The following is a 21,968-nucleotide window of genomic DNA, read 5'->3' as shown; positions in this document are numbered from 1 at the left end:
CTCCATACTTTCTTCTGTGATATCCTCGTTTTTTTAAACAATCTGTTTCTTGCAAAACATTTAATTAGGTTTTGTTCAAATTTGAAAACCTGCATGATATTGAAAATGAAAGCTTGCATATAAGATGATGCTCGGTACTTGTAAATATATATTTTTCGTTAATGTTGCATAAAGAATTATTGCATAAAGAATTCCAGCTGGCTTAAAAATTTCTCACACACATTAATGTTTTTGGAATATTTCCAAGAAATTGTAATGCAAAGTTTATATCTTTTAAAACTTAAACAGTAATAATGTTTAATAATGCATGGTATCAAAAATCACACGTAAAGCTGTAAACACTTGATCATTGTTATTCTTGTCTTAAATGTTGTTTGGAAAGTTAAAATATAACATATTTGCACAACATAAAGAATTGAAGTTGGAAAGTTTCCAATTGCAGAAATAAAAGTTTTACGGACAAACTGTTATTCATCTTCAGTGAAAGCATGAATGACATAACAACGTCCGATTATAAAATAGATAATATGGACTAAATTTAATGAGATACACACACTTTAGGCAGCGGTGAGCGAGTATGAAAAAAGTGTCTGTTGATCAAACTTGGAATGAACTGAATTGATGCACACATTATGTAATCGTTCATTTCTTCGCAACCAGTCAACCGAATCAAATAAAATTTTTGTATGTGATGCACAACAAAATAAGCTATGCGCTACATTTTTGATTTTTTGATTCTGATGCCTATTTCTCGACTTACATTCAATTTTATTTGCTCGGTAATTTTTTCTGGGACACCCTGTATAACCCCATTAAATGTTATTAAAACGTTTTGACCGAAATAAATACGCGTTAATAACGCGTAACGTTTGAAAAATATATTTTGTTGGCTGGGAAGTAGCAAATTTAAAGGTTGACCAGGATATGGCAAAAGAACATTTACATGCACTACTAACGAAAGTATTTAACGTGAAAGGTTGCTGAAAAGAAAATCCAAGCATAGTTTATGGTAAAATAAATTACTATTTGAGGCTGACATAATGAAAATGATTGGTGAAATGTCATACCACTGATAGTTAAGCTGATTTTGATCTTCCTCCGTGATCGTACTTTAGATTTCACACCACCAAATAGAATCATATGGTTGTGCGCCCTTAATTTCACTTCTTAGAAATACCCATGCATTCTCAATTTAAGCATTAAAATGAGCAGAAATTTGCATAATTTTAGCCAAATTTGGATTGGTCATGATTGGTAATATTAATTCCTGCAAGTGTACCACAGATGGGAGAGATCAAATAACTTTTAATGATTTTAAGTAGCCTTTTCTTTACCGAAACACTGGCATGGTTTTGCCTGTAAAATAGGCAATTCCCAGACATCGTAGACTTCGAGGGCCAGTCGTAAAAAATAATGACGGTCACCTATATTTTTTCCCAGCCAGAGGGATCAGGCAAGGGCTGATTTCAACCATCATAGCTGTCGCTTAAAACTGAGTCGCTCCTGTGAAGAAAAAATGACGTTTTCTTAAGGCAAATTTAGCACATATCTCTATGGGACTCTGATTTGGTGGTGTGAGATCTTTAAATAACACCTTCCTATGTTCATCTGTTCATCATTGGCCTGTCGGACTGCATCGATACAGGACGCCGTGTATAAAAAAAAAAAAAAAAAAAACCAATACAATACAATAACGCTCAATCAATCTGCAGGTAGACATATGAAACTTGAAAATATTAGACACGAAAGGTTGACCGGGGTATGGTAAAACGACATTACAAGCAAAAGTATTAAACATGAAAGGTTGACCAGGATATTGTAAAACGACATTACAAGCAAAAGTATTAAACATGAAAGGTTGACCAGGATATGATAATACGACATTACAAGCAAAAGTAATAAATATAAAAGGTTGACCAGGATATGGTAAAACGACATTACAAGCAAAAGTATTAAACATGAAAGGTTGACCAGGATATTGTAAAACGACATTACAAGCAAAAGTATTAAACATGAAAGGTTGACCAGGATATGGTAAAACGACATTACTCGCAAAAGTATTAGACATGAAAGGTTGACCAGGATATGGTAAAACGACATTACAAACAAAGGTATTCAAAATAAAAGCGTCATCGCATGGTTCCGTCCTAATATGTTCAATGACCTGTCGGACTTTATATCAATCAATCAATCAATCAATCAATCAATCAATCAATCAATCAATCAATCAATCAATCAATCAATCAATCAATCAATCAGTCAGTCTTTATTTCATTCAAAATACAACAATACAATAACAGCAAAACAACACATTTGAATGAGGAGATGCTCAGAAGGCCAAAAAGGCCTGAACAATTAAGCACCCCCTTAACCTTAGCCTAAGTTTCTTAATTTGTCTAATAAAATACAATTACATACAAATACAACCCCCCACCCCACCCTCTTTCATACATTCATGTAGAACGAACTAAGCAGGAAAAAATGATGAATAAAGAACATGCAGAATATAAGTGTACGACAAATTAGGATTTAATGCTCACGTATATCGCAAAAGAAAGCTGACATTTTGTGAATATAGCATAAATGCTAAGAGATCAGTTAATTTTAATCGATTTTTTTTGTTTTGAAAGGGAGAAAAATAAAAATAAGTAAATCAAAACTAAGAGGTATTAAGTGTACATTTCCATAAGGTTTGTTTTAATTTGGGATCTAAAGAGTTTTACTGATGTAGCCGTTTTGGCGCATCTGTCAATCGAATGCCATTTTCTTGGCCCGGCGCGCCGGGGCGGTTCTTATTGTTTTGTTAGCAAACTCAGTTTTTGTAAGACAGATCTTGTAATCTTCAGCGTTTCTTGTGTGATACCTGAGGTGATTCCTCTGCTCAACGAAATAACTATTGAAGGCCTTTAGTATGTCTGCAGGACGTTGTAACTCAGCAAATTTAATCCTCAGTCAATCTGCAGGTAGACATACAGAAAAAAATCCGCTGTTCTTGTGATCTGATGGGAACTTTCTGCTGGTGTGAATGACACAATGCATCACTTCGGCAGCTCTTCCAAACACAACGATTATTAAACAAAGTAATTTTGAAAGTTTCAACGCAAACTATTATATGAAGGAAAATTTTCATTTACCTTGCAAATATTTTCGGTAACGATCTGTTACCATCCTCCGGCAGTAGTGACTGCATGGCTGATTGTCTCATTCACTCCTGGATAGTTTGGGTGTTTCTAAAAGACTTTCGTTAACGATTATGGTTAAGTATTTTTCATCAAACCATTCCACATATCAAACCGATATTTAAGAGCCTTTTGAGAGGGGAGCGGGAGGAATTGTGATACTATTGAGAACTATATACTTCTGGTTTAATCAGTCACAAATTGGTGCTGGCAAGAACTAAAGGATTCATGTAATTATGTCTTTTAATAATATCTTGATTCCAGATCAACCATGGATCATCTAGCAGTCTTACGGACACTTATTGGTATCATCTCTATTTTGTGTGTAAATCATGTACTGGTCAAATCACAAGCAGCAACCGCAACACCACCACCTTCTGGAACAACGCAAAGACCGGAATCATGTCCAATAATAACAACTCACGGTGCACCAGGCCCAGCCGGAGTACCTGGCTTTAATGGCGTTCCCGGTTATAATGGTAGCCCTGGCGGCCCTGGACCAATCGGAAGTCCAGGTTTGAAAGGAGAACGCGGAGAGCCAGGTCCATCCGTTCCTGGCTCACAAGGCCCAATAGGTGTTCCAGGTCTTCGAGGACTCCCTGGAGCTCAAGGTCCACCCGGGAAACCCGGACCACCCGGTGTTGCTGCAAGTCCGGGTGAAGCCGGATCGATTCCTTTAAATACTGGAAGACTAGAGTCTAATGCAGGACCAAGTGTAACTTTCAGGCCGGCCAAATCAGCATTTACAGCTAGTAGATCAACCAGCATCAGTGGCAATCCTGGTGATATTATTACATTTGAGAACACACTTACTAACGAAGGTGGTCATTTTGATCTGACTACTTCAAAGTTTACCTGTCAAATATCGGGAACATATGTATTTTCATATCACATTATGAGGTTTGTGTTCAATTTTAATTTCTACCGTTTATCATTTTTCTACCTCCGTTTTATACCATTACACCACCTGCGTGCGCAGCTACAGTTATCGTCCGTCCGGCGTATTTATTTTCTACAACCATAATAGGCCGCAATACACTAACTCTAACCGTAGGCATAACCGTAAAGTAATAGTAAAAGGAGGTGATGATCAAGGACGTGAGGCCGTACACGCTATCTTCAGTAGATAGTGAATAAACATGAGACATCAAAATCATACCAAAATAATTTGACGTAATGATTGGACGATAAAAATGCTACATGTTCAATCCTCGGTATATGCCCTTCAGTAGATAGCGATAAAACAAGATACATCAAAATGATACCAAATGAATTTTTTTAAACACGTTCTATCGCGTGATCAGAAAATATTCATTAATGCTGCCCTACAAAAAAAAAGGTCAAGATGATGAGAGCTGGTAAAGACTGTGAACGAAACTTAAGCTGTAGAAATTAATGAAGTTCCGCGACGTAATAAGTTTGAAATATAGAGAAAATTTGGACAAATTATACTTACGTAGTAGAAAGAGATGAAGAAGACCCGGTGGGGATACCGTAAACGTTCGCCTAATGGCGCTTTTGGATTCTTAGAAATGTGAGAGCGCCATCCTTGTAAAATCTCAACAGCATTAAGGATACGTGTATGTTAAATTGAGCAACCTGGACATAACGCCTCAGAAAAAATATCGTGACATGCCACATGACCCAATACTTTAGGTCACTAGGTTAGTTGCTAGAGCAGCAAATGTTTTGGGGTTTCTTCAGGTATTCTTTCTTAAACTGCCATTGGACTTAATTTGTAAATCGATTCATACGTTATACCTAACTCATTTTGGTAAATCTTTTTATAACATTGTAATTTCTTCATATTTTTTAAATATTCTTCAGTTCAAAATTGCACCCTTCTATTGTCTGACCGGTTAGCTCAGTCGGTAGAGGGTGCGCCTTGAATGGTGAATGGTACTGGTTCGAATCTTGATTTCTGCCCCCACTTTTATGTGAAGAAGGGTCAAGAAATGTTTTTGGATTTTGTCCCCATTTTACGAACGAATATTGTGATTTTTTTTAAATTAAATTAAATTTTAATTTTCTTATTTTTTTTTAGATAAATAGGCACTGCGAACAAACGGCAACAAAAACCGCTGACAAAATTTGCTCCACCTGCTACCTATCAATGCGTGATATATTCCACTACATTTAACAGTTAAACATGTTAAATGACCTTTAAAAAATAGAACGGCCTCAATGTTTCAAATTGTGTAACTACATTACTTAATTCATTTATGCATTATAAATGATCAGCTATTTTTTCTTTTCTTAAAAGGATCGAACCCAAGTAGATCAGACCATTGATCATAATCAGACCACGAAGTAGTTACGTAACTCCGTGATGGTATCGGAACCAAGCACTGTTTGTATGGCGATCATTACGATCAAGCTATTTTGGTATGCCTTTTTTGTGTACTGATTGTTTCGATCGTGGTTCATTACTTAAGCGGGTGATCCCGTTGACATAGTAACATTACGTAACTTCGATACCGGGCTTCGATACTGAATAGTACTGTTGTTGAGTGCACATAATATGGAAAGCCATTGGGGTATTGTATGTTCTCATTGTGTTGTGGAATCCTAGCCAGTATTCAATGATAGCTATAGAGGCCTTGCATGAAATTATCGATTGGCTCCAAACAAAGGATTTGAGCCGGTGTCCTTCACCGTAGTTATGGCGGAGTGCAGTCCATTCAATCAAATGTTGTCATCAACCTATTTGATCGTAGTGCAGGGTTATGTGTGTGAGACGAACTGTCACGGTAGATTGCAATCATGCTTTTGTTGAATGTATTTGAGTAGTCCGCCATATTTACGGGATGATACGTCACATGCAAGGCCTCTATAGAGGCCTTGCGTTTATCGATTGGCTCCAAACAAAGGATTTGAACCCGTAATCATGGCGCAGTGCAGTCCATTCAATCAAATGTTGTCATCAACCTATTTGATCGTAGTGCATTTTGTTATGTGTGTGAGACGAACTGTCGCGGTAGATGCAATCATGCTTTTGTTGAATGCATTTGAGTAGTCCGCCATATTTACGGGATGATACGTCATATGCACAGCCTCTATTCAGTTTGTTCGTTTACTCATTCAAATTTTATTTATATCATTTGAAGACTGAGCCTATTATGATATATCCTCCGTGGAACAGTTTCAAACAAATATAGCTAGGGATTATTGGGGCAGAGGTTATCTTTTGAATCCTTTTAGAGGGCTATCATTTTTTTCGGAAGGGGGTCCCAAATTTACAAAAAGTCTACGTCAATAAAATTGCGCACCCCCTATTTCGGCAACAAAAATTTTATGATCCCAAACCCCAAAATTGTATTATTGAAATCAGTCTTTTTGAATAAAATAACACACTTTCTGTGGTCATCGTGTGACTCCCTACATTTTGGTCATAAAACATTTTATGACCCCCTCCTATTATTCTTTCCAAGACTTTATGACCCCCGTATATTTGGGACCCCCCCCTTTCGAATAAAATGATATACCTCTTTATGACCACTGATGCATAGGCAAGGACACTCGCGCGAATTGAAAGACTTGTCGCACGCGACAATTCGTCTCACACACATAACAAATGCCTATACAATCAAATAGGTTCATTACAACATTTGATTGAATGGATTGAGTTACTCTAAAATGAAACGATAAAAACAAAGAATCATGAAAAAAGACACATACAAGCAGTGGCGTAGATTTCTTTTTGACATTGGGGGGATGGTGTTGAAAAAAAGTCTTGAAGAATAGTGAATCCAGGACCTTTTGGCGACAGAATAAGTTGATGTTAGAAATGCGCGCTTCGAAAAATTTTGCTATTTTGAAGCTAAATTGATGAAATATGGTGCAAAAGTGGAATAAATGCGCGCGAAGCGCGCGAAAATTTGCATTTTTGGGGCTAAAATGGGCAAATATGAGGTTAATTTGGTCAGAAACCTATATTCAGGCGTCAACATTGGGGGGATGATTGTATGGAGCATCCCCTGGCAAAATATTGGGGGGATAAATCCCCCCCATCCCCCCGGGATCTACGCCTATGCATACAAGATCAAATAATACAATTATATAAACAATGTTAAAGATAAAATCAAGAAAATAGAGAATAAAATTTCCTCAAATCAGAAAAAAAACATTGACAGACATCATAATCTGTCAGAAATTACTGCATGAGATTCGAACCATCAATCTTCTCCACAAGTTCTCTTTATCCTCGCACTATAGTCTAATGCTCTGCTCACTGGGCCACAACGTATCAGGTGAATGATTACCGCAATATCATGAACAAGTTTGTTCGATCTTGTTCATAATTGTATGTGTCGATAGGTTTCACCCTTTAACTACACGTACCCTTAATGATCAGTGATAATAGTCGGCTTTTACAGGGATGGCGCTCTCTCATTTCCATGAACTCCATAGCGCCATTAGGCGAACGTTTACGGTATAATAATTGGCCGATAAAATGTTAAACACTGTCATCTTCTGCATCATATATACAGTAAGGTACCAGTTACGTTCACACCCTGTATATCCTAAACAAAGGCAGATGTGTCATAATTGGAACCAACAGCCAATAGCTGCATCTTTTAACTCGAATTTAAGACCTCATTCGTTGACATTGTTCAAGAAATAAAGACACGAGGATCCAAAAACCCAAGGAAGATGCAAATTTAAAAGTTGCAGTTTGCCACATTGCATGCCCTATTGATTTGTACACATAGCGTTCTCGAACAAGATAACTAGCGCTGTGCTTTCATTGATTAGCACGAAAGACTAGCGTCGTGCTTTCATTGATTAGAACACAAAAGTGCAACTTTATATTTCGTATCTTCATCAGGTTTTGGACTACCATTTCTTTAATTCTCAACCAATTTCAACAAATAAGGTCTCAAATCAGAGCTAGAGTGTACAGGCATCGGCTGCTTGTATTAATTTTGACACATTTGTCTTTATTTGGGATATACAGGGGTGAACACAACTGCTACCTTAATTCTTTTGCTTACTGTAGGTAAGCCCTAAATGCTATCTTCAGTAGATAGCGACAAAATTTGAAACATCACAATTATACCAAAATACTTTCATGCGTCCTATAACCAGACATTAAAAACGTTATCTGGAGATGAAGATTCAGGACACGGTGGGGATATAATAATAATAATGCTAAACGCTAATAAATGTATGTGAATTATCTTCAGTATTATAAGCCCTAAATGCTATCTTCAGTAGATAGCGAAAAAATACTTTCCTGCGCCCTATTGATCATGCCTATACCCGACATTTAAACGTTATCAGGCGATCTTTTCTGGGATAATCTTAGTTAGAAACTGGTTATTACATTGTCAACCGTTCCACCTCATAGAAAGTTTGTTTGACATTCACAGCTTATATTGCTATATTTCAGATATAATACAAGTCCAGAAGTTGGCCTGATGTTGAACGGCAACATGGTAGTGAGTGCATACGCGAGTGGTGACACGTACGACACTGGAGGTAATCTGGTGGTACTACATCTGGATGCTGGTGATCAAATATGGCTGGCGTTTAGGAATGATGATATGGTGTACAGTGACGCCAGCAAATTTACCACCCTGTCTGGTTTTATCCTATACCCGGACCAATTACTATGACGATATACGAACTCTGTCATAGGCGTAGATCCCGGGGATGGGGGATAAATCCCCCTCAATATTTTGCTAGGGAGGATGATCCATACAATCACCCCCACCCCATTGTTGACGCTTGTTAACCTCATATTTGGCTATTTTAGCCCCAAAAGTGCCATTTTATTTCGTGCTTCGTGGGAATTTAGTCCAGTTTTGCACAATATTTCACCAGTTTAGCTTCAATATGGCAAACTTTTTTCGTGCGCTTTTGTACCATAGACTTATTCTGTCGCCAAAAGGTGCTGGATTCACTTATCTTCAAGAATTGTTTTCTAACCCCATCCCCCAATGTCAAAAAGAAATCTACGCCACTGATTATTTTGTAACAACGAACATCTAAACGTTACTTCTTCAGAAGTTGCTGTTTGAAACATTCAGATTTCAATTATATAGATCCACATAAAGGAAACAATAACATCAAGTCAACAGCAAAACTCTTGATTTGCAAAACAATATATATTGTCGTCATCGGCAAAATAAGTTCTGTCTAAACTTACTTAGTAAATGATGGAGCTAGGGTCAAAATGAACGCACTGGAAGTGAAACTTGGGTAAAAGCTAATTCTTTAGTTAGGTCTAACTGGCAATGAAAGTCAAATTTGAATATGTTTGCACTTTTGAGGGAAAATGGGCCAAAGACATGAAATTTCGCATATTTTCTTATTGTATTACGTAGTCATTAAATTTCAAGCACTCAAACTATTGCGAGTATAGGTTAAGAGCTCGCTCACAATGTTAATATTTTATGTTATTTTTGATAAATGGTTTTGAAAAAGTTTAGAAAACGCGCTAATGCATAACTTGAAATTAGTCTTTGTACAAACAAGTCTTAATTCAAGGCTGGATTGCCACAGAATACGAAAATGCCTTAAAAATGCCTGTTTTGGGCCCTGATTGACCAAATAATAAAATTTGACTTTCATTGCCAGTTAGATCTAACAAAAGGATGACGATATAGCTAGTTTCATTTTGCAAAACAGAATAATAATTAATCAAAAAAAATCAGTGCTGTATTTTTCTGTCATCGGGAGTAGTCTCCTCAGCCGCCTTTTTGATTCCATTCTGGCGTCAGAGGAGACTAGTGTACAGTAGCATTTGGTATTTATACCTCAAGTTCGGTAGTGATGTAGGTGCGTATTTCACTGGTCGCAGTATCGACCACACGCTTGTTGCACAACCACGAAAAAGCATCGACATCACTAACATCCTTGAAGCAGTGGCGTAGCCAAGGGGGAGGGGGAAGCTTTCCCCCTGTGAGAAGTCTTGCCCCTGTGAGAGGCCATTTTTGTAATTTTTAGCCCATTTTTGTCAAAGTTTTCACCCCTGGAAATTTGTCTTCCCCCACCCCCTTCTGAAAAGCCCAGGCTACACCACTGCCTTGAAGTGAACCAAATGTATGGTGAAGTGGGTGCCATATCAGAATTTACCACTTAATGTGACATGATTAGATAAATTTAAATCAGAATTATTGTAGCCTATTTGGGTATATGGAAAAATACAACACCATGGGATAGTTCAGTCTACTTTGTGTCTAATTCAGTGGTTTACATACAAAAACTAATAGAGAAACACTCATAACTCACACTTGACAAATGTCCAAATTAACTCTCCAAAAGCTTTTGTTTTTATTCATCCTGTGTTTGTACATATCCAAAAATGTGTCTAGATACTCAACAAAAAAAACGACATACCACATACAAGTTATTTGACATTCAATCTATAATATCCAAATAAACATTACATACAAATCAACCCTTGTCTTTCTCATATCATTGCAGACCTTACTTTCGATAGCTTGGGCGGTAAATTCATTCTGTAAACTCAGATAGGTGAACTTATCAACCACCACTTATGCTCAAGTTATGGATATTTTTTACAGGAGAAAGTGTTTCACACTTAGGTTAGGAAATAGGAAATTAAATAGGCATAAATGGCTAATTGATAGAATTAATTTTGCTTGTTCTTTTTGTGTAAAAAAAGGCCAAGATTAAGTGTTACACTACTTAGTTCTGTGACGTTGTGCCGATGAAGCATGAATTCAATCAATTCATACAGTTTTTCAAACACATCAAATCATGACCAAATACCCTTTCAAAAAAACAAAATGCTCTCATGAACCAAAGAAATAAACATGTTGATTGGTTGAAGAGTATGACACTTTTCTGTTATCAACAATACAAACTTTATCTTTACTTTCATGTGGATGGGATGATTTAGCAATGGGCTAACCCAGTTGAAATCCATACACCCCTATGGATGACATGACCTAAATCTTCTGACAGGGAGTGTGAGTTTCAAATGGAGTTACCTGAATGGGCGACGCCATGTAAATCCACACTCCCTGTATATGACATTTAGGTCATGTCTTCCATAGGGGGTGTATGGATTTCACCTGGAACAGCCCAATACATGGTCATGATCACTAATCCCATACTTCTTACACCCACCCTTCTCCTATGGAGTATCAAATGTACTTTGACCCTTGACATCTAAAATCCATTCCGCCATTGTGAGTAACTAAATGCGAGTGGTTTGAACCATAGCGTTATTCAAAGTATGGTTGTGTGGCAAATTCTGATATTTTCAGTAATTTTTATTTACCAACTTCAGTGGAAAGTTTACTAAATATGTTTGTATCAACTGCAACTGAAATTTACATTTCTCACAATAACGACTTATCGTATCATTTCCAAGGTTGTTGCCTCCTTAAATACTTCATTTGAAACAACTTTTAATGAAAATAATTCAAAGGACAAATGATAAAATTAAAAAGAAAAGAAAGAACCACATCATGCATGTGTTTGTGCCATACCTAACAGGATTGATGGTGAGAAAACAGGTCATAGGTCAACCAAGTTCAACAAGGAACTCAAGATATTTGACATAACATTAAAGGGAAGCAGTTTTAGCCATAATACACTACACATACACTCCTACATGGACACATTCTGTTAAATAAGATTTTTTTGAAGTTATCATAAACTTCTTATAATTACACATATTATACAAATATATTTCCCTTTATGGTCCAAATATCATCGATAAAAACAACCGATGCATTACCCATTCCTATAAAAGATGAATGGAGAGAATGACTGGATGCATATTTTCCTAAACTTCTATCTAGGAATTAATCAATTTGATTGGAGTAAAAGTTCATTGCATGCATGATGTCCCCAGAATAAGTCAACAAACAGATTGACACCAACTGCAGTTTTGTTGTTTTATAACAAATGATTGAGTCCCATCATACAATTGGATAGCATCAAACTATAAACTTTTAAAGAAGTATTTTGTGATCCTAGCATCCTCTTTATATGACATTTTCAGTAGATGTCCACAAAAAAATTTTATTCCCAAACTTTCAGTTGATTCCAATTTTGCGTTTGCGAGTTATGCATGATAATTCTGGTGTACCAGAACGTAATTCAAATTTGACCATATTTATGCTATTAAACAAATTAATCTGCCAGAAATTATTTGTACACAAACATTATGCAGCCTGAGGTTTCCAGTGGTATAAAAATCTCAATTTTTTTAGATAAGTGGAGGGGGGGATGAGGTTGTGGATCACGAAATGCTCCTTTAAGGTGATGCCATTCCAATGAGTGTTACTGAAATAATAATTAGCAACACAGCCTTTATTGTATCTGATTTGAAACCTACAAGCCATGTAGCACTATGTCCATGATATCGTCTAACCTAAAGACTAATAAAACAGACAGTGCACCACCTGGCAATCAATGAGGGTCAATCATTGCATGAAGTACACGAGACGAATAAATGGCTTTTTTTTAAAGTGCAATCTTGAAATCTTTTGCGTAAATGTACAGATACACAACACCATAAGTGATTTGTTAGAGAAGACGTGTGATTGAATGATCGGCCCTCTTGAATATGTGAGAATTCTCAATGCATATTTGCCTGTTGGAGTGCCATCTGCTTTGCTTTAATCTATGGTCTAACCATACAAGAAAACTTCATAAAGAAATCTTCACTGATTTGTGAATCCCCCAAAACCGATGAGGTAGTTTTGTGTACAATCCCATGCATATATGGCATGCATACAAAACTGCTTTGTAGAATTGGAAAATTTGCATATTACAACTGCTATCAAGGTCAGCAACAGTTTTAATACAAATTGCAAGTACATCCATTTTCAAGTCTTACAGGTGCTGATTTTAAAAACGAAGTGTATACAGGTAAAACTGACTCCAGGGTTGCAAAGCACATTATTTGGCAGCCCAATTTGGCAATTTTTAACATTGCTCCTGCACATTGCCATCCAATAGAAACCAATGGTTAGGAGAAATATTGACTCTGGACTGTCTCCCATATAAATGTACCATACACAGAACAGTAAGCGGCAAATTCTACAAGAGACAGTCAAAATCGAGGCGATTGCCTTGCCAGTATAGAAATCTTAGTTAACAGGTTACTATGAAATATATTCACCACTTACACCACCTGTCACACCTCCATGGACAACTTTAAATCACACCTCCATGGACAACTTTAAAGAGCAAACATTTTCAGCAAATTCAGCAGACTATTCAAGAGCAGACAATATATTTCACACTTCCCACAATGCATTTCTTCCCTGTACTGATTTGCTATTCAAGGCAACATGGGTTGACAGTGACAAAAAGTACCTCAATTATCGGAGCTTATCTTGCAATTGAGGACTTTGAGGTATTTCTTGTCACTATCGATCCATGCTGCACCGAATCAGTACAGGGAAGAAAGGCATTGTGGGGAGTGCAGGAAATCTTCTCTGACTCAAGAGCATTATCATAAAACAGTAACTCTTTTACAATCTTTCTTACAGATACCCAAATTGATTTCTTCCTTTGCAACAATTCTCATATTTTATATGTACCAAATTGACAATATTTTCATTACATAAACGGACATAAAACTCCTGATTTGAACTCTTCTTGAAACCTTATTTTGAGATGACATCACACATTTGTGATTCTGACACTACATGTAAAGATCCTTGTTTGCATTGGACTAGTCCAGTTGAAATCCATACACCCCCTTTGGAAGATATGACCTTAATCTTCCACAAAGAAATTCACACTCCTTGTGGAATATTAAGGCCATGCCTTCCATAGGGGGTGCTTGGATTCAACTGGGATAGCCCATTGCATACTCTAAACATTCATATCCACGCCTTGCTCAAAGAAAATGTTTAATTCAGCAGAGATTTGAAAACTATTGGGTTCTTGATTTTACCATGAATTTCCTTCCAAAACAAATTTTAGTAATCTGCTGTGCTTGCCATATTCAGTAATTTCAGGCATGAAAACTGGTTTTGGAAAAAAACACTGAAAACCATGCTTTTAACCATTTTCTGTGAATTTGATTTAGAAATAGGCTGAAAAACACTGAAAACAGTAACAAATACACTTAAATCAGCTTAAACGCTGACAATTTCATGCCTGTAATTTACTGCTTGATCAGCCATTGAAGCAAGTATCCGATTGAGTGCATACATCCCCCTTTAGCCACAGAAAGTACCCAATCAATTCACAATTTTAAGACTATTACCTAAAAAGTTGTAAATTTCCCCAAAACATGTATTGAGGCTTAACTTAACAATCAATACTTGAGAGTTCAGATGCAAAATGCGGTGTATTTGAAGACTGCCTTTTGCATTTTTGTATTAATGTTATAAATGCTACATAAAGTAGCATTAACAATAACGATATTGATTAAAAAATACACCAGGCAGCTATGGCATGTATCACGTTTTACATCCAAACTCTTTACTTCCTCACCTTTGCCAAATTCAAACAATTAGAATCAGCCATTTAAAAAATACTCCCATGGTGCAATCTTTTTCCTGACACAACGTAACTAAACAAAATAATATTTCAATTTCAGTGCCCGATTCATGATTAACAAATCAAATAGTGACGGAACAGAGCACAATACAAAAACTGTAATAATAATAATAATTATTATGATAATAATAATAAGTTTTTATAATAATAATAATAGTAACATTACTATACTACAACATACACTACCCTGATGTAATATGATTATATACAGAACATAAATAAAGACAAAAAATGCAGCACTTGCTTGGAAAGAAACAATTATTGTGCGAGTGCATAAAGCTGAAATAGCTGCCTTTAATAAAGCTGCCTTTTATTTTAAATTTTTTAGTATATTCCATGACACAAGTGCAAGAAAGTGGTATACCCCATAGTTGTATGTTATTTACATTTTGAGTGAATTTGGTGGGGCACCGATTCTTGTGATGTTTCCTGGGGCAACTGAAACATAATACCTTCTTTCTTGGGAGAGACAGGTGCTTGTGAACAAGCCTGCTCTCATATTCAAAATTCAGTACCTAGTAGTATCTAACATCAGATACTGCCTCTACATTTGGAGGCTCATAGTTTTCGATCAGTCTATTCTAAAAGCCCAGAATTTCCTGCATTATAATGTAAATTTCTACTTTCCACTTTGTAAATTGTGCAATTTTCTGAATTTTCACTTTTTTAATAAAAAGCTTTTTTTTACGATTTTTGATGCAGAGTCGACATTGTTTATTATGTTACATTTTGTTTTTTTGTGGGTTTTTGTGTGTTTTTTATTCTCTTTTCCTCAAACTTATGATTTCTGCTTTTCATCGTAATTCTGCTTTTTCGCGGAAAATCTGCAACGCGGAAAACTCTGGGCTTTAGTCTACTCCCAATGTCAAATGCATTATCTGCTTTATTAATTTGGGAGAACAGTTATCCCCATGAGAACTATCTGCCGATTGGTCAAAAAGAAGTTTTCATTATCAATTGGACCAATCAGCAACATTGTTAGAATAATTTCACCGCATTACATAAAAATTGGGGTGAATTATTTGCAAGAACCATTCTGATTGGTGATTAAAGTGAAGATGTCATGTAATTGACCAATCAGAGGCAATGTTAGATCGGCAGGTAGTGCTCAGGGGGTTAAACAAATTTGACATTTTTTTATTCAAGAAACAGATAACTAAAAGGCAGCTATTTCTGCTTCTAATGCACCTGCACAGTATAACAAGAATCAACGAAATATGGAGGTTTCAATAGCTATCTTTTATACATTGTAGCAAAATAAACTTCACAAATTTGGTTAACTCCCATCCCTACAAAATGTGTGATTTCTTGATATGTGGACTAGAAAAAACTGATAGATGACTTGGTTGACTTATCTTGCAAGTATCACCAAAGTCATTTGGAACAAATTGTTCATTTATTGTATACAAAATGATAAAACAAATTCCAACTAAACATATAATTCACATAACAATATTGTTAAATGACAAATCTTTTTGAGACAATCGTCTTGTCTCCAAGTTTTATAAATCCTAAAATATTCAATATTCATGTCCACAGATTTCTGTTGAAAACAAAAACCAAAATCATGTGGAAAAATGGTCCAGCACCCTGACAATTAGAATTATGTGACAAAATCTGATCCACTTAGATCAAAGTGGGTGAGATGGCCAAGTGGCCTAAGGTGCTGCGCTATCGACTGTCTAAGGTACTGCACTATCGACCAAGAGAATACGATCTGTTAGGGGTTCAAGCCTTGAGTCTGCCTTAGGTGAGAATTATTTTCCTCTCCCAAAATATAGCTTTCATGTGGAGATCCTGCAATTATGTACAGCTACTCACGAGAAAATAATTGCAGAATTTCTTCTCACCCACGTACACTGCTTAGCATGTTCAGGTATAGGTAGTGTATGTGCACGATGTCTCATGGTTTGGAAGTCACGTAAAGTAGTTAATCCAGTGTACATAAGAGTGGAACCTGTGCATGTTAAGTGCCAAAGAAGGGGGACCATCTCTAGTTCTGCAATCAATCCTAGGTTCTAGGATCGTGCATAGGTAAACTGTGCCTGTAAGGCCTGCATGTTAATACTCAAACATTGAGGTACAGAAAGGAAGAAAGCAAGTTAGAAATTTTGACAACCAAGTTACTGCCATTTCTAACTTGCTCAGTAGCTAAGCTTACGGATATTTTAATCCTCACATTGCTAACATACTTGGTTGTTAAGTTATGAACTTTTTTGTTCATTTTCTTATGTTTTATTTATGTTTTTAATTTTCACCTTAAATCTTAATTTCCTTTCTGTTGACTATGGTCTGATTAGATCAGATGATGTCACATATCATGATGCAGCTAAGGGTGTGTAACTTTCATTCACATTCCCCTCTTTTCCAGGAGTTGCAATAGATTTTTAAACACATTTTTTTACAGTTCATTACAGCAACATCACACTTATAAAGCCCAAAAAATATGGGCATATGAGCCACACACAACTTGGCATATGCCAACATATTCATCTGGCCAAACACCATGCTTCTCTGTTACTGTCTTCATATTAATATTCAAGTGATGTACAGAGAGCGAGAGAGTGCACCTGTAAAATGGTACCTTCCCTGCTCGACTTGATACAATTTATTGTGATGTAATTTTTTTTCAACAACAAAAACTGATGGTTAATGCATGATAAGACCATTTCTAGCAGCAAAGATCCAGAATTGTGAGTTCACCAATGAGGTGTACATTCTGATTTCAGGTCAGCAAATTTATGCTTTGAGTAATTGTTGAACTTTTTTCATCATGGTATTTGAACTGTTTTAAGTGGAATAAATTTAAGTTTAGACGTTTAATAACTCTTGGTTGGCAATAAGTAGCTCCTGGTTAATACAAAATTCACCTAAACTGGGCTCTACTTTTTAACACAGTAGAGCCATATTTCAACTATTTTGAACCTTGGGATATGCCTTGCATCACCTGCTAAAAAGTCATCCCTATGACCAGTTTGAACTATTTATGAATACATAATGTGACGGTTTCCTTACAATATGGGATTTAGGATTTGTGAAGCTAATCACTCTCAGACCCAGTCCACACAAGTATATTTTCGTCATCGTGTCATAATTACCCGATTATGACACAATTATGATAAATGAATGATGAGAGCGTCCACACGGTCAGCACCTTGTCATCGTGTCATAATAAATTCTGGTTATACACAGGCCACGGCAATTACGAAGTCCGTTGAGTAAACATAAATACAACAACGAAATGCGTACACACAGGTAATTTTCGTCGGCAATTACGACACGATCATGCTACAAACTGGCCCAATGATGGAAATTTTCATCATTCACAAATGATGATATGATTGTAATATGCCGACGACATTGAGTGGACACACAGTACTCATGGCGTAATACTATTGTAATACGATTGTAATAAATGGCGAAAAATACATTCGTGTGGACCGGGTCTCAGTTTGATTTTCTGATTTGAATAAAGGCTCCGGAACATATTATACAGTCTGACTATTCATCAAATCAATAATGTGTAGAAGAGCAGTGTAAGCAGCCTGTGTTTGGCAAACCCACTTCTGAAGACCTGTTGCTTTTAGATCATGACCCTACATAACCATCACTTTTCTTATACAGTCCACAATAGCTATCTATAAACCTCCAAAGTTGTTCTTTGGCCCTTTGATCTAAAAAAAAATGAAAATAAACTTTATAAAATTTATGTTTCATAACACAAAAGTCTATAACAACATAAAGGTGTTTGGATTCAATTATCCTTGACAATTAAAGTTGAATCAAACACCTGCTTGTAACAGTGCAAAATGTTGGTTGGGATGAGGCCCTTTTTCAGGCAATTCTTGTTTTGAAATTAGAATAAGAATTTCCTGAAAAAGGGCCTAATCCCCACCAACATTCTACACTGTTACAGTGTCATGATTCTGTCCATTGTGTTTTGAAACAACCCCCTTAAAAAAGCACCCTCTTCAGTTAGACGACACCACCGGTTTTTCATCTTGTGGCGTCGATGGCGGCTTTGTATCTCCTGAACTCCATGAGCTCTGTGTGGTTGATGTAGGTGGCTGGTTACCACTACCGCCGTCAAATTCTTCCTCATTGTCAATACCATTAGTTGGTTCAAATTGAGTGTTCTCCAACCGTGTGATGAGTCGCTCATCCTCGTCGCCGAATTCTCCACCCATTAATGATGGCTCGCCTACTACCATAACGTCCTAGTGGAAGAAAGCAAACGAACAGAATGTATCATACAGATATGTCAAAATCAGTTTTCTTTATCATGTTGTGAATGCTTTTTGATTCTCACATGCAATTCCTCATAACAACACATGCTTGTAACCATGGTAACAGTGAACAATGCAGACAAGGCTTACAGACCACATTGGTAATACATCCAGAATTCCATTGATAACAATAAAACAATGCACAGTAACCGAATGCCAAAACTAAGAAAACAAAAAAAATATTCTTTCAAATTTGTGCATGCTGCAGCGGTGATGATCTATTTACAAACTGAAGTCATTTAAAATCAAATTAAAATTTAAGCAAAATTTGATCAAACAATTTAACAATGGTAACATCTTTCTTGTTTTCCTGCTCTCTAACGTTTTCCAACACATGTTTGTATATATTCTATAAGCATTCAAATACAAATGATCTAAAAATGTTTAATTATTGACCAGGTCATACACAATTTGTATTTTACTTCAACACATTATGTTAGATATTAGTTTTTTTTAAATAACTTACCCTTGTGGAGTGGCAATAAAAACAAATCAAATACTTCAATTTATTTCACTCTTTCTTCAAGTACTATAAAAGTGAACTTTTTCATGTGATTAATTTTTCACATTTTGCCAATTTTGATCTGTTTCCATTATTTTTAAATTTGCGATTCTAAATTTTGTTACACTGACCTATACACAAAAGGAATATATTCATGAATTATTATTTTTGCGGTAGCAGCTTGGAACACTTTGGGGTACTACACCCCTAGCCAATTTTTTGCTTATTTTTGCGTTTTTTCTCAAAAATTATAGCGCATTGGTGACAAGTAAGATATGTATATTATAGGGGCAAGGACTACAACTACTGCACTGAAAATTCAGCAACTCAAGGCAAGTAGTTATTGATTTATTGATCAAATATTGGTTTCCCCTCATTTTTGACTGTAACTCCACAACTGTTGTCTGTGCTGAAATAAAATTTCCAGTGAGGCAGTTGTAGTCCTTGCCCCTATAATATACATATCTTACTTGTCACCAATGCTCTATAATTTTTGAGAAAAATGCAAAAATAAACACAAAATTGGGCAGTGTGTATTACCCCTTAAGAGCAAAAATAAATGTAAAGTGCGAAAATTTCTACTATGAAACTTTGAAAGTTTGTACCACATCTGTCATTAAAATAGGCAATAAAAGTAACTTGCTTTGTTTTTATTTTCCACTATATAATGTAGGATATTAGTTAATTAATTAAACAACTCTTCACAACAAATTTGTGTCAAACAAACTGCAACTTACAAAGTTGTAATTGTTTAAATTAATGATTAAAACAAGAATGATCAATTTACCACCACCAAAGCACACAAGCAGTGTTTGCAATTAAATGTAAACAGCAAATCAGACTTTAAAAAACAACAAATAAACACCCAAATATATTACATTTGTGCAAAAATTCACGAAAAGTGTCTTTCCCTGAAAATAATAAATATAAATCTCTTGGCAACCGATGAAAAGTTGGGCATTTTACAACTTTGATAAAATGGCTATATCCACATCATACATAATGTTATAGCTATATAAATTGAAACTATACACTTATGTATTTCTCCCAGTACAGGCTCAGATTTATATTAAGCCCCCTCTGCAACACAATACACTCTCCATTTGCAATTGGTCGTTTGCAAATTTGATTGGAAGATTATGCCATATGCCAAAGTCTTCAAATGTTGCTTTCGTTACTTTCTGATATCAACATATAAATGGACTTAGCCATATGCTGTATGTCAATGACTTGTGTCATGAAAGAACATTGACTTGTGTCATTAAAGAACATCGACTTGTGTCATTAAAGAACATCGACTTGCGTTATTAAAGACCATCGACTTGTGTCATTAAAGACCATCGACTTGTGTAATTAAAGAACATCAGCATTTCAGATACTGTTTCTTTAAAACATTCAAGAATGAATTGAGCTTCTAAGATTCTAACTTGTGTCACAGTTTCATGTTCTAACAAAAGAACTTAGAAGATTCTCCATATTTTCATAAAAAAATGCATATTTTACATCTAGAGCAAAGACAGGCCCATAGCCAGGAATTTTTGTGGGGGAAATTTCCAAAATGAGGATCTTTTACCCCCAAAATTTGCAGAGTTTATCATGAATAGTTCATCATGAAAAAGTGCAACCCTCTGTTAATTTGGGTACACTTTATTACCTCAAAAGTGGACTTTTTTGTCAATTTGAGTGGTGTGTCGCAACCCTGGCTACGGGCTTGCTTGAAGTTATTGTTGCAGATAAAAACTACACTATGGGTTTTAGGATACAAAAAATAATTGCTAAAAATGTAGACACACGGTTTTGTCCTTCTAGCGTGGATATGTGTGACATGCTGTGAACTTGGATATGTGGACGGTCAATTATGATGACCCACAGCTCGTCCCTGTAAGACCTTGTGTTAATTATTACTATTAACTTGTTAGATTCAGAAACCTCCTTCTCGGGTACTTATTTTTATTATAATATATATAGAGCTGCAGAAGTTGATACATGGTACAAAGGTCATATGTGTGCATTCCCCTATTTTTTAATACATTTCATTTTTTGTGGTAAATATAGTTAGCAAATATATATGTGTTAAATCACTCAAGTTGCTCTTCCCAGGTAGAGACCTAGAAGAAAAGGAAATGATTATATTGTGCCAGAGAATGATGAATGATTACTATCGAAATAACATGTTTGACTGAGCTTTTAAAATGTTTTTTAAACAAAATACTGATGATTATACAACTTGCTAATCAAACTGAACAGAACTATGGTATCCATGTCCAATCTGCTTGTATCTTCAAATGACTGCCTTTCTTTTGCTTTCTTTTGGAAATTTGGAGTTCCTTAATTTTGTGGTTGCTCTTATAAGGAACATAAAGGTAACCTGCTAAAGCTGACCTGCTACCAAGTTGGTAGTTTTGAAACACCCTGGCTACTGCGTTGGTGTTATTTGTTTCACACGCACCCGTTCAAGCCAGAAGTATGTCTGTATGTCCTGATAAAATAAATCAAATT

The 21,968-nt window shown here is 35.9% G+C and overlaps 2 protein-coding genes across 12 annotated transcripts in view; one reads left to right on the top strand and one right to left on the bottom strand.

The window, feature by feature from the left end:
* Positions 1–3,449: 3,449 nt before the first annotated feature.
* On the top strand, positions 3,450–8,828 carry LOC140147729 (cerebellin-2-like). Its single transcript, XM_072169488.1, has 2 exons — positions 3,450–4,079; positions 8,572–8,828. Exons 1-2 carry the CDS (start codon positions 3,451–3,453, stop codon positions 8,795–8,797), a joined length of 855 nt encoding a protein of 284 aa, XP_072025589.1. The 5' UTR covers position 3,450; the 3' UTR covers positions 8,798–8,828.
* Positions 8,829–15,424: 6,596 nt separating this feature from the next.
* LOC140148840 (LIM domain-binding protein 2-like) overlaps positions 15,425–21,968 on the bottom strand; it is a 75,796-nt gene continuing 69,252 nt past the window's right edge. For all 11 annotated transcript variants that reach the window (XM_072170916.1, XM_072170926.1, XM_072170923.1 and 8 more), the window contains one exon: positions 15,425–18,898. In XM_072170916.1, the coding sequence (XP_072027017.1) occupies positions 18,653–18,898 (246 nt within the window). In that variant the 3' untranslated portion in view covers positions 15,425–18,652. The remainder of the gene's footprint in view (positions 18,899–21,968) is intronic.

This window comes from Amphiura filiformis, chromosome 3 (assembly GCF_039555335.1).
Source record: "Amphiura filiformis chromosome 3, Afil_fr2py, whole genome shotgun sequence".
NCBI classification, from domain to species: Eukaryota; Metazoa; Echinodermata; class Ophiuroidea; order Amphilepidida; family Amphiuridae; genus Amphiura; species Amphiura filiformis.
The sequence above is the reverse complement of the archived record's forward strand: the minus strand, read 5'-3'. Positions and strand labels throughout refer to the sequence as shown.

Excerpts from the sequence above, each read along its gene's own strand:
- LOC140147729 (XM_072169488.1), top strand. The coding sequence starts at position 3,451 with ATGGATCATCTAGCAGTCTTACGGACACTTATTGGTATCATCTCTATT. Across the intron at positions 4,080-8,571 it reads TTTTCATATCACATTATGAG|ATATAATACAAGTCCAGAAG; the intron begins GTTTGTGTTCAA and ends GCTATATTTCAG.